This window comes from Zingiber officinale, chromosome 5A (assembly GCF_018446385.1).
Source record: "Zingiber officinale cultivar Zhangliang chromosome 5A, Zo_v1.1, whole genome shotgun sequence".
Classification (NCBI taxonomy): Eukaryota; Viridiplantae; Streptophyta; class Magnoliopsida; order Zingiberales; family Zingiberaceae; genus Zingiber; species Zingiber officinale.
The window spans coordinates 100,214,936-100,226,207 of NC_055994.1; the positions used below are offsets into that span (position 1 = coordinate 100,214,936).

At 34.7% G+C, this 11,272-nt stretch overlaps 1 protein-coding gene and 1 long non-coding RNA gene across 2 annotated transcripts; both read right to left on the reverse strand.

Moving 5' to 3' along the window:
* Window positions 1-413: 413 nt before the first annotated feature.
* LOC121983065 lies at window positions 414-3,901 on the reverse strand. The gene is made up of 6 exons (XR_006112369.1): window positions 3,860-3,901; window positions 3,472-3,788; window positions 3,273-3,399; window positions 2,742-3,203; window positions 2,196-2,613; window positions 414-636 (listed from the first exon to the last, which is right to left on the reverse strand). It is a non-coding gene; the product is annotated as an uncharacterized LOC121983065 (long non-coding RNA).
* Window positions 3,902-9,089: 5,188 nt separating this feature from the next.
* On the reverse strand, window positions 9,090-10,679 carry LOC121981228 (sinapine esterase-like). Its single transcript, XM_042533649.1, has 4 exons — window positions 10,421-10,679; window positions 9,985-10,352; window positions 9,638-9,914; window positions 9,090-9,557 (listed from the first exon to the last, which is right to left on the reverse strand). The coding sequence occupies exons 1-4, from the start codon at window positions 10,650-10,652 to the stop codon at window positions 9,235-9,237; spliced, it is 1,200 nt and encodes a 399-aa protein (XP_042389583.1). The 5' UTR covers window positions 10,653-10,679; the 3' UTR covers window positions 9,090-9,234.
* Between the last annotated feature and the right edge of the window lie 593 nt (window positions 10,680-11,272).

Below are 11,272 nucleotides of genomic sequence, written 5' to 3' on the forward strand. Positions count from 1 at the left end.
GTTAAAACACATTGAGCAAAAAAAAACTATTTGCTACGCATTTTGGGACGAATCTGAATTCGTCCCAAAAGTTGTTCCTAATTTGCGACGAAAAACTTAATTTTGTCCCAAATCTGCGACGAATTCTGGGACAAATCTTGATTCATCGCAAAAGTTTTTTCTTTTACGACAAAAAACTAATTTTTGTCCCAAATCTGCGACGAAATTTGGGACGAATTTTACGATAAATTTGCGACAAAAATATATTTGTCTCACAATTTGGCCCTAAAAAAAATCCAGAAACTATTTTTTGATTTTTCTGTATTTCTGTTTACATATTACAATTACAACATCTTTAACAAATTATATCCAATACATCCATATACGACATCCAAAAAAATCATCTCGAAACTAAACACATCATATCCAACACATCCATAATCCATATATCTTATATCCAAACAAATCATCCCAAAACTAAACACATCATATTCATATATACAACTAACCAAAATCCAAACAAATTCAACAACTCATAATATCAAACATGAAAGTTCTATAATAATCCAAACAACAAATGTAACAAGACATCCAAAAGAAAATAAAATACATATCATCATGTCTCAGGAGCTTCGGTCACCTTCCGTACTTCTTTTCCTCCGTCAAATTACAAACAGACAATAAGTAACATTTATAATTAAAAAAATGTATCAAACATATTAATGATATTTGTATCTAACATTTATATACATGAATGAAATTTGTTACTAAGATTGTTTGTCATAGCATGCAAAGTATCATCATGATATAAAATGAAAAGTATCAATGTGAAATTAAAGTTGTTTGCAATTTATATCCTTTGGTCAAGCCTCATGTTCATATATACAAATAACCAAAATTCAAACAACAAGTTCAACAAATTATCCCAAAACTAAACACATCATATTCATATATACAACTAATTCCATTGGAACAATTTTTATGTGATTTAATATCACCAGATCAGTGATTATTCCCATTGTTATATACCTTGATGATTACCAATCAACTTGCTAATATGCAATCATAATAGTATTCTTGTAAATTGGACTATATTTCCGTGTTTACTAAATTAAATATCTTGTTTCACGAATGTGAGGATCCTACAGTTTGACAAAAAAATAGGATCTTGGAGCCCCATATGAGCAAGTAACTGTCATAGACTCAAATTAATTATATACCTAAGGAGAAATTCAATAAATTTTAATAGGACTGTTGGCTTAAAGTTTCAATCCACATGCTAGCATCTTAATCTCTAATTGCATATCCTACCTTTTAATTTAAGATTCATCAATCTACTTAAATTTCTTCAAATATATATATATAATAATTTTGTTTAATCACCAGCATCCATATATTCAAACAAGCTACAATAACATTCTATTTTGCCAACATACTGCTATACGTGAAGGTTCATAATTGAATCATTTTGCAATGAAATAAAATTAGGTAGACCTATAATTTTGAGTGTATAGTAAAAGTTCTATTTGATAATGAAATAAGTTATTTAGTCAAATTTCTCCTAAACCTCTTTAAGTTATTTATGCTTCAATGAAATCATTGTCAGCGACAAACAAGGGCATTCAAGGAGCTTCAAATAAGGAAATTGATAATGAAATAAGTACATTGATAATCCTTTTACTACTTGTGTGGTTAATTTTGTATAGTTAAATGTGTGTATAAGTGCTCTTAAAAAGAGCACATCAGTACTCACATTAGTATATATTACATATATACTAATGTGATTATACTAGAACAAGATTTCCAGTCCCAACAAAAATAATAACAAAAATATAAACGCGGGTAAAAGAATTGAAAAAAGAACTCAAATCAATATTAGAGATAGTTACTCTATAAAAGGTTCAAAAGAATGATCACCAAATTAAACTAGTCACTACATCAAAAAGATGACATAATTATAACTCAAACATCAAAATTATACAAAGACAACATGGAATTATTATAACACATCACAGTATAAGGTGTTCTAAAAAATAATCAAAAGAGCAAGGACATGAAGATACAAAGCTAAATTAATAATAATGTAGTAGAATTTGTTTGGCAGCCTTATCTTATATAGATAGCAAACATGACATAAGATGCAATGTATCAAGGTAAAATGAAAATATAGAATCAACTATAACATGACATGAAAAAAATTCAAACATAAAATTTACCATAAATTTATCAAGAATCACCACCACCGCCATTATCATCATCACCATCATCACCGTCACCGGAAGGAATATGACTTGGAACAGAACTTAACTGAAGATGTCGCATAATAAAATCTTGTTGTCGGCGCATTTCTCTCATTTCTTCATCCCTGTTCTTTATAATGCCCTTCAACTGGGAAACCTCTTCAGTCAAGTTATGCATCTGCTGGGTATGTGAGGAGGAGGAAGAAGATATACGACCAACTCTATGGGTTCTGCTCAATGAACCCATTCCGAATATCTTTCCTCCCCTTTTTGGCCCCCCACTAGCCTGCAGCCATAAATTGAAATCACTACCAACAGACGGCTCAGACCCCTTAATATCAGAACTAGCAGAAGCTGAACATCTCTGTGCTACCTCTAACTCAACATATTTTTCCTGTATTATAAAAAAAATAAAATAAATTTACAATAATAAAATTTTAGGAATGTAAGAGTATAAAGTTAGAGCAAATACATTAATAATAGATTCTAAGTTATAAATTAAGATCCAAAGTTTATTCAAACCTTAATTGCTTTAGCTCTGTCCCCGCTCCAAGTCTTATCTTTTTTCTGAAATGTGCGGGTGAAAGTATCTATAAAAGTAGGCTCCTTTCCCAATTCTTTGGTCTAAAAAAGATAATTAGAAATAAATAAATAGTGTAAAATAGATTAAGAAAATATTAGGAGAGTTAAAAAATTACCGATCTATGTCTATACTCATCCACATTGATAGAGCCTCCTGCATATGTCGCAGACAATTCTCCAGAATTAAAAGATTGATTTATTTTATTCTGGTGACTTCTTTTTTTAAACTCCTCACTTGTCCAAATATTTGAAATCCTTATCCAATTTTCCTCGGTGATGAATGGTGGTTTTTTTCCCCCTCGACTTTGCATGATTGAGTACATGATGAATGTGATCGCCACATTTTTTCATGAAAATCCTCTTTATTTCCATCTCATCAATCATGTCCCAAGTGAATGATCGCTGCAATAGAAGAAAAATAAATATTTATATATTCACTTTTATTTAAGATATAAAATGATTGAGATATACCTTAAATTCACTCCACCATAGCTCTCTTGTCGGTGCTGGAGTACTTGTATAACTCATCGAGTCTCCTCTCCAATGGTTATTCACGATTCTATTAATCTCATGAATAACACGGACAGAATTATCAAATCTATTATAAATTACAAAAAAATTGTTAAATAATTAAAATAGTTAAAAAATGAAATAGTTTGATTCTACTTACGAATCTCCACAAGGGGATATAGGCTCTCGAGTGTCTGGCCTCTCAGCAACCGAGTGTTGAGAAGGAACGAAAGAGGGTACTGGCGACTCAATCGGTGAAGGTACTGTGGAAGGAGAAGGCACTGCCGAAGGAGAAGGCGATCCTGTAGAGGAAGGTACTGGCATAGATATATGCGATGGGACTGACATAGGTGTATGCGATGGTACTGGCATAGATGTATGCGACGGTGCTGCATCCTCTACTGGGGGTGTAGCAACAGTGTCTGCAGGTGCTGTAACTAGAGAGCTCCGTCTACGGCCACCCCGTCAAAACATATTCTGAAAATTCAAAAATATGATAAAGTAAATACAAATATTATGCTTAATGACTAATTTGAAAAAAAACTCACCATAATTCCTAAAAATAAGAGAGTGCACAAATCCCTGAGACGACTATGAGATACAAGTTCTAATCACCTATAGAAAAAACTACAGAGTATTAACATATGAAATATAAAAATGAAAAAATAAAATAATTATATACTAATTGAGACAGATTAACTAATTGAGCTATGAGTTTTGTAATTTGCAGATTAAAACTAAATTTGCTCCTAAAAAATTAGTATCATATATAAAAATAAAATATCATAAAATTTATTTTATTAAGATAACAAAACTTACCCATTACAAAAAATCAAAGTCCTCATTGTCATTATCATCCTCGTCATCATCATCATCGTCGTCGTCGTCGTCGTCATCCTCCTCCTCCTCCTCCTCCTCCTCCTCCTCATCATCATCATCAATATCAATTTCAGTTGCATCTACGTTTATGACTACTCCGCTTGGATCTCGTAACGTTGGAATAATATATTCCTCAGTATGAAATGTATTTGTAACTTTCTCTTGTTGATAAGCAATGTCCTCCCAACGTTCCTCAATTTTTTTCCGTGCTTTCGTTTTACAAACAGCCCACCAATCAACTTTGTCACGTTTCAGACTAGGATATGAAGCATAGAAAACTTGAATTGCTTGCTGTGCCAACACAAATGGTTCATATTTCTTGTACAATCTCTTATGATTTATTTCAACCAAATTATATCATGGATGCACCTTCATCCCTCTGATAGGGTCAAACCAACGACACATGAATAGAATTACTCGCATTTCTGGGCCAGGATATTCTATCTCTAAAATTTCATCTAGCAAACCATAAAAATCATTGCTTGCATCTCCATCATTGGATGATTTAACACAAACTCCACTATTCATTGTGTCACTTAAAAAAAATAAATTTGCGACGAACTCGGGAATTTGTCCCTAATTAGGGACGAACTCGGGAATTCGTCCCTAATTAGGGACGAATTCCCGAGTTTGTCGCAAAATTGTAATTTTTCATAAATAAAAAAAATACATCCAAAATACGGGAGATGGACTTACAGAGCTCCGAATCACCTGAAACAAGTTCCTATGGGTACGTATCGATCTCCTGATCGCAACGGTGACCTCAAATATTTTTTTTCACACAATATTTTTAGGTGAGTAATTTTTTAATTCCAAAATCACTTCACCATTTTCAAACACTTACTCTTTTTCACTAACTCTTAAGCTTCATGAACTCCTTCCACTTATTATTACGATTAATTTTTTTTAAAAATATTTGAGGGTATCGTTGCGATCATGAGATCGATACGAACCCATAGGAACTTGTTTCATGTGATTCGGAGCTCTGTAGGTCCATCTTCCGTATTTTCGACGCATTTATTTTGATATTTGAAAATTTTAAATTTTGCGACGAACTAGGAATTCGTCCCAAATTGGCAACGAACTTCCAGGTTCGTCCCAAATTAGGGACGAATTCCAAATTTCGTCCCAAAATTCCTTTTTCATTATTTTTTAAATTGATACTTTAAAAAATTGATAGATGACCCTACAGTGCTCGGAATGACACGAAACATGTTTCTATGGGTTCGTATCGTTCTCACCATCTTACTAGTGGGCCCAAACAAAATTTTTAACTAATATTCCGACATTTATAAATTTTTGAATCAGGATTTTAATATTTATTACTCGTTCGGGTTAGAAAATTTATAAACATCAGAATATTGATTAAAAATTTTGTTTGGGCCCACTAGTAAGATGAGGAGAACGATACGAACCCATAGAAACTTGTTTTGTGTCATTCCAAAATCTCTAGGGTCATCTTCCAAATTTTTAAAGTCTTACTTAAAAAAATAGAAATTTGCGACGAACTCGGGAATTCGTCCCAAATTAGGGACGAATTCCAAATTTCGTCCCAAAATTTCTTTTTTTTTTATTTTTAAATTGATACTTTAAAAAATTGATAGATGATTTTAGAGAGCTCGGAATGACACGAAACAAGTTTCTATGGGTTCGTATCATTCTCACCAACTTACTAGTGGGCCCAAACAAAATTTTTAACTAGTATTCTGACGTATATAAATTTTTGAATCAAGATTTTAATATTAATTACTCGTTCGGATTAGAAAATTTATAAACATCAGAATATTAGTTAAAAATTTGGTTTGGGCCCACTAGTAAGATGAGGAAAACCATACGAACCCATAGAAACTTGTTTCGTGTCAATCCGAGATCTCTAGGGTCATATTCCAAATTTTTAAAGTGTCACTTAAAAAAATATAAATTTGCGACGAACTCGGGAATTCGTCCCTAATTAGGGACGAATTCCCGAGTTTGTCGCAAAATTGTAATTTTTCATAAATAAAAAAAATACATCCAAAATACCGGAGATGGACCTACAGAGCTCCGAATCACATGAAACAAGTTCCTATGAGTTCGTATCGTTCTCCTGATCGCAACGGTGACCTCAAATATTTTTTTCACACATTATTTTTAGGTGAGTAATTTTTTAATTCCAAAATCACTTCACCATTTTCAAACACTTACTCTTTTTCACTAACTCTTAAGCTTCATGAACTCCTTCCACTTATTATTACGATTAATTTTTTTTAAAAAATATTTGAGGGCATCGTTGCGATCATGAGATCGATACGAACCCATAGGAACTTGTTTCATGTGATTCGGAGCTCTGTAGGTCCATCTTCCGTATTTTCGACGCATTTATTTTGATATTTGAAAATTTTAAATTTTGCGACGAACTGGGAATTCGTCCCAAATTGGCAACGAACTTCTAGGTTCGTCCCAAAATAGGGACGAATTTCAAATTTCGTCCCAAAATTCCTTTTTCATTGTTTTTTAATTATTACTTTAAAAAATTGATAGATGACCCTACAGTGCTCGGAATGACACGAAACAAGTTTCTATGGGTTCGTATCGTTCTCACCATCTTACTAGTGGGCCCAAACAAAATTTTTAACTAATATTCCGACGTTTATAAATTTTTGAATCAGGATTTTAATATTTATTACTCGTTCGGGTTAGAAAATTTATAAATATCAGAATATTGATTAAAAATTTTGTTTGGGCCCACTAGTAAGATGAGGAGAACGATACGAACCCATAGAAACTTGTTTCGTGTCATTTTGAAATCTCTAGGTCATCTTCCAAATTTTTAAAGTCTTACTTAAAAAAATAGAAATTTGCGACGAACTCGGGAATTCGTCCCAAATTAGGGACGAATTCCAAATTTCGTCCCAAAATTTCTTTTTTATTTTTTTTTAAATTGATACTTTAAAATTTGATAGATGGCCCTAGAGAGCTCGGAATGACACGAAACAAGTTTCTATGGGTTTGTATCATTCTCACCATCTTACTAGTGGGCCTAAACAAAATTTTTAACTAGTATTCTGACGTATATAAATTTTTGAACCAAGATTTTAATATTAATTACTCGTTCGGGTTAGAAAATTTATAAACGTTAGAATATTAGTTAAAAATTTGGTTTGAGCCCACTAGTAAGATGAGGAGAACCATACGAACTCATAGAAACTTGTTTCGTGTCAATCCGAGATCTCTAGGGTCATCTTGCAAATTTTTAAAGTGTTACTTAAAAAAATAGAAATTTGCGACGAACTTGGGAATTCGTCGCAAAATTGTAATTTTTCACAAATAAAAAAATACATCCAAAATATGGGAGATGTATCTACAGAGCTCCGAATCACATGAAACAAGTTCCTATGGTTTCGTATCAATCTCCTGATCGCAACGGTCACCTCAAATATTTTTTTCACGCAATATTTTTAGGTGAATAATTTTTTAATTCCAAAATCACTTCACCATTTTCAAACACTAACTCTTTTTCACTAACTCTTAAGTTTCATGAACTCCTTCCACTTATTATTACGATTAATTTTTTTAAAAAAAATATTTGAGGGCATCGTTGCGATCATGAGATCGATATGAACCCATAGGAACTTGTTTCATGTGATTCGGAACTCTGTAGGTTCATCTCCCGTATTTTGGACGCATTTATTTTGATATTTGAAAATTTTAAAATTTGCGACGAACTGGGAATTCGTCCCAAATTTGCGACGAACTTCCAAGTTCGTCCCAAATTAGGGACGAATTCCTAATTTCGTCCCAAAATTCCTTTTTCATTGTTTTTTAAATTGATTCTTTAAAAAATTGATAGATGACCCTACAGTGCTCGGAATGACACCAAACAAGTTTCTATGGGTCGTATCGTTCTCACCATCTTACTAGTGGGCCCAAACAAACTTTTTAACTAATATTCCGACGTTTATAAATTTTTGAATCAGGATTTTAATATTTATTACTCGTTCGGGTTAGAAAATTTATAAACATCAGAATATTGATTAAAAATTTTGTTTGGGCCCACTAGTAAGATGAGGAGAATGATACGAACCCATAGAAACTTGTTTTGTGTCATTCCGAAATCTCTAGGGTCATCTTCCAAATTTTTAAAGTCTCACTTAAAAAAATAGAAATTTGCGACGATCTCGGAATTTCGTCCCAAATTTGCGACGATAATTGCGACGAATATATATTTGTTGCCAATTTACGATGAAACCAGATATTTGTCGCAAAAATTTATATGTTTATGTCAAATTCTGCGATGAACATTTTTTTTGACGCAAATTTTTTAATTTTTCCAACGAAAGTTATTTTTCGACGCTGATTGGCAACGAGTTTTGCGACGAAAATATATTTGTTGCTAATTTGCAACGAACTTTTTTCGTTTCTATCTTCGTTGCTAATTTGCGATGAATTATTTTTTCGTTGCAAAATCTGTCCCAAATTTTTTTTTTTGTAGTGACTCCTTATAGTCTCTAAAACTACATGACCTAAATTAAATAAATTTAATTAGATCTATCTAACTTCATTAGTGAATTTAATCAAAACTTATTGATCGTCTTAAATATATCCAACTGAACTTATTTCATGTCCTGTAAACTTATAAAATTATATTTCTATAAGAATGAATAAGAGAGTATGCTTCGTCTCCTAGAAATTAGTATTGGCGTGGACCTGATTGAATAAGATGCGTGGAAAAATGATAACTGCTAATTAATAACAGTCTACTTTACAATTTATTATTATTATTTTTATTATTATTATTATTATTATTATTTTCTGATTGAATAAGATGCGTGGAAAAATGATAACTGCTAATTAATAACAGTCTACTTTACAATTTATTATTATTATTATTATTATTATTATTATTATTTTCTGATTGAATAAGATGCGTGGAAAAATGATAACTGCTAATTAATAACAGTCTACTTTACAATTTATTATTATTATTATTATTATTAAATACCAAGCTTCCTCCTAAATAATAAATAATTGGAAGAGTAATTTTTCCATCCCATTCCGCCGACGATCATCTGCCATCACTCGATTTCTCACAAGTTCCCATCGGTTTAATTGCAGAGGCCATGTGGCCATCACCGCCAGGGAATCCGTCGACCTCCTGATTTACGTCGGGACAAGCTTGTGAAATAGGGGGGACGGTGTAGGGCCCGAGAAGACCGCCGGCGATGATCTGGTTTGCCGCCTCCGTCGTGTGCAGCCCGTCCCACCATATCTTCTTCGATGGGTCGCTGCAAACGCTGTTGCCTTCACTGCCGCACGGCACCGTCGCATTCAATCCGTAGGCGCCGCCATCGTATCCACAGCACGCCGCAAGAACAGGCTCCTCGAATCCTGTATTCGATTCGTTGCGGCGCCCAGTTAATCCCAAATTGATTCTCCAATTTATCAGTAGTAAAATTGGATGAGCTCACCGTAGTCTTGGGGAGAAGCGTAGATGGCCATAGCGGCGTGGTAGACGTCGGAGTACATGATGGCCACCTCCGGGTGCCGGCGCCGGAGCCGCTGCAACTCCGCCACCAGCAGGCGGTTGTGGCGGATGGCGAAGTCGTTGAGCCAATTTATGCACCCAGTTTGGGGATCGTAGCTGTCTTGCTTTTCGCCCTGGAACATGTTCAGGTACGAGGCACAGCAACCCATCGGAAAGCTCCCCGGCACCACCATCGTTCTCGCGCCCATCTCGATCAATTTCTGGACAACAGAAGGCTGAATTCTTTACACTAATCTATTTGAAGAAAGAAACAGAGTTGACTGAGCTCACTTCTATGGCAGAGCCAATGGCGCTGACGACGTCGGGAACGAAGGTTGCGATCTCGCCGGCGCTTCGGTTTTGGAAGAAGGGGTTGTTGTAGTCGTTGGCTCCGATCTGCCCCACCGAGAACAGGGCGTTGCTCAGAAAAGCGGCGCAGTGCGAAGCAGAGGAGCAAAGCGAAGGCAGGAGTTGCTCGAACCAGCGAAGCTGCACGCTCAGGGAGTTGTTTGAGAAAAGATTCTCTATCCCTCTGGATAGGAAATAATCGACGTCGAGCGCGGTGGCTCCGGCGACCGCAAAGTTGGCTCCGTGCCTGAAGTCATCTGCTCCACCGCCGCCGAGATACGGCTTCAGTAACGGCAAACCCATTGCTTGAGCTGAACGTCGAATGAATCATCATCAATTTCGTCAATGCATCACTAACAATTCTAACGCTAGAGTTTACCGATGAAGTCGATGATTAGCCTTCCATCGGAAAAGCGGCCGGTGGGGCGGTGGAAGAAGGTCTCGCCGTATGGAAGGCGGCCGGCGGGGCAGGAGTTGCCGATGTGGATGAGAGAGTTGCCAGTGTCGACGACAGAAGCGCCGAAGCTAAAGATGGAGGTGTAGCAGCCGACGCCGAGCTCGGCATGAAGGCTGATGGCGAAGAAGAAGAAAGCAGCGGCGGCGGCGGCCATGTTTATTGGAATGGCAGTTTGGACCGATGCAGTAGCCGGCACACTGACAAATCGCAATAAATAGCAAAAAAAAAAAAAAAAAAAAAAAAAAAAAAAAAAACATTAAACTAAACGACGTCCTTCGCCACAGCAAAAGCATGCTGATGATAATAAAAATAAAATAAATGGAGACATTAAAATCTGCCTTTTATGTCCTCTCTCTAAACAATGAGATTTAATGTTAAAATATTAATTTTTTTAAAAAATATATATTTTGAAATATAATTTAAATAATTAAACTCATGAGTATTTTTTGTTCTTTTCTAAAACGCCAATTAAAATTTCAGAATTATTTAAAGAAATTATTTGATAAAGGAAAAATTAAATTCATTCTTTGTAGGATGGTAAATGAGCTGAGTTGAGTCGAATAGTAAGAGACTCAAGTTGAGGCTCCCTAAGCTTGAGCTCGGCTTGAGTTCAATTGAGCTTTAGTTCTTAATTGACATAAGTTACATAAGTTGACCGAATAGTAATCCTAGAATTAATTGATATAAGTTGGACACATACCAACTAAATGAAAAATACAAAAAAAATGTTAAATATATATACAACAACAATAATAGCCCCCACAGCAACCGATA

Coding starts and splice junctions, on each gene's coding strand:
- LOC121981228 (XM_042533649.1), bottom strand. CDS start 10,652: ATGGCCGCCGCCGCCGCTGCTTTCTTCTTCTTCGCCATCAGCCTTCAT. Junction 10,353..10,420: donor GCTAATCATCGACTTCATCG/GTAAACTCTAGC, acceptor TTCGACGTTCAG/CTCAAGCAATGGGTTTGCCG. Junction 9,915..9,984: donor CCATTGGCTCTGCCATAGAA/GTGAGCTCAGTC, acceptor TCTGTTGTCCAG/AAATTGATCGAGATGGGCGC.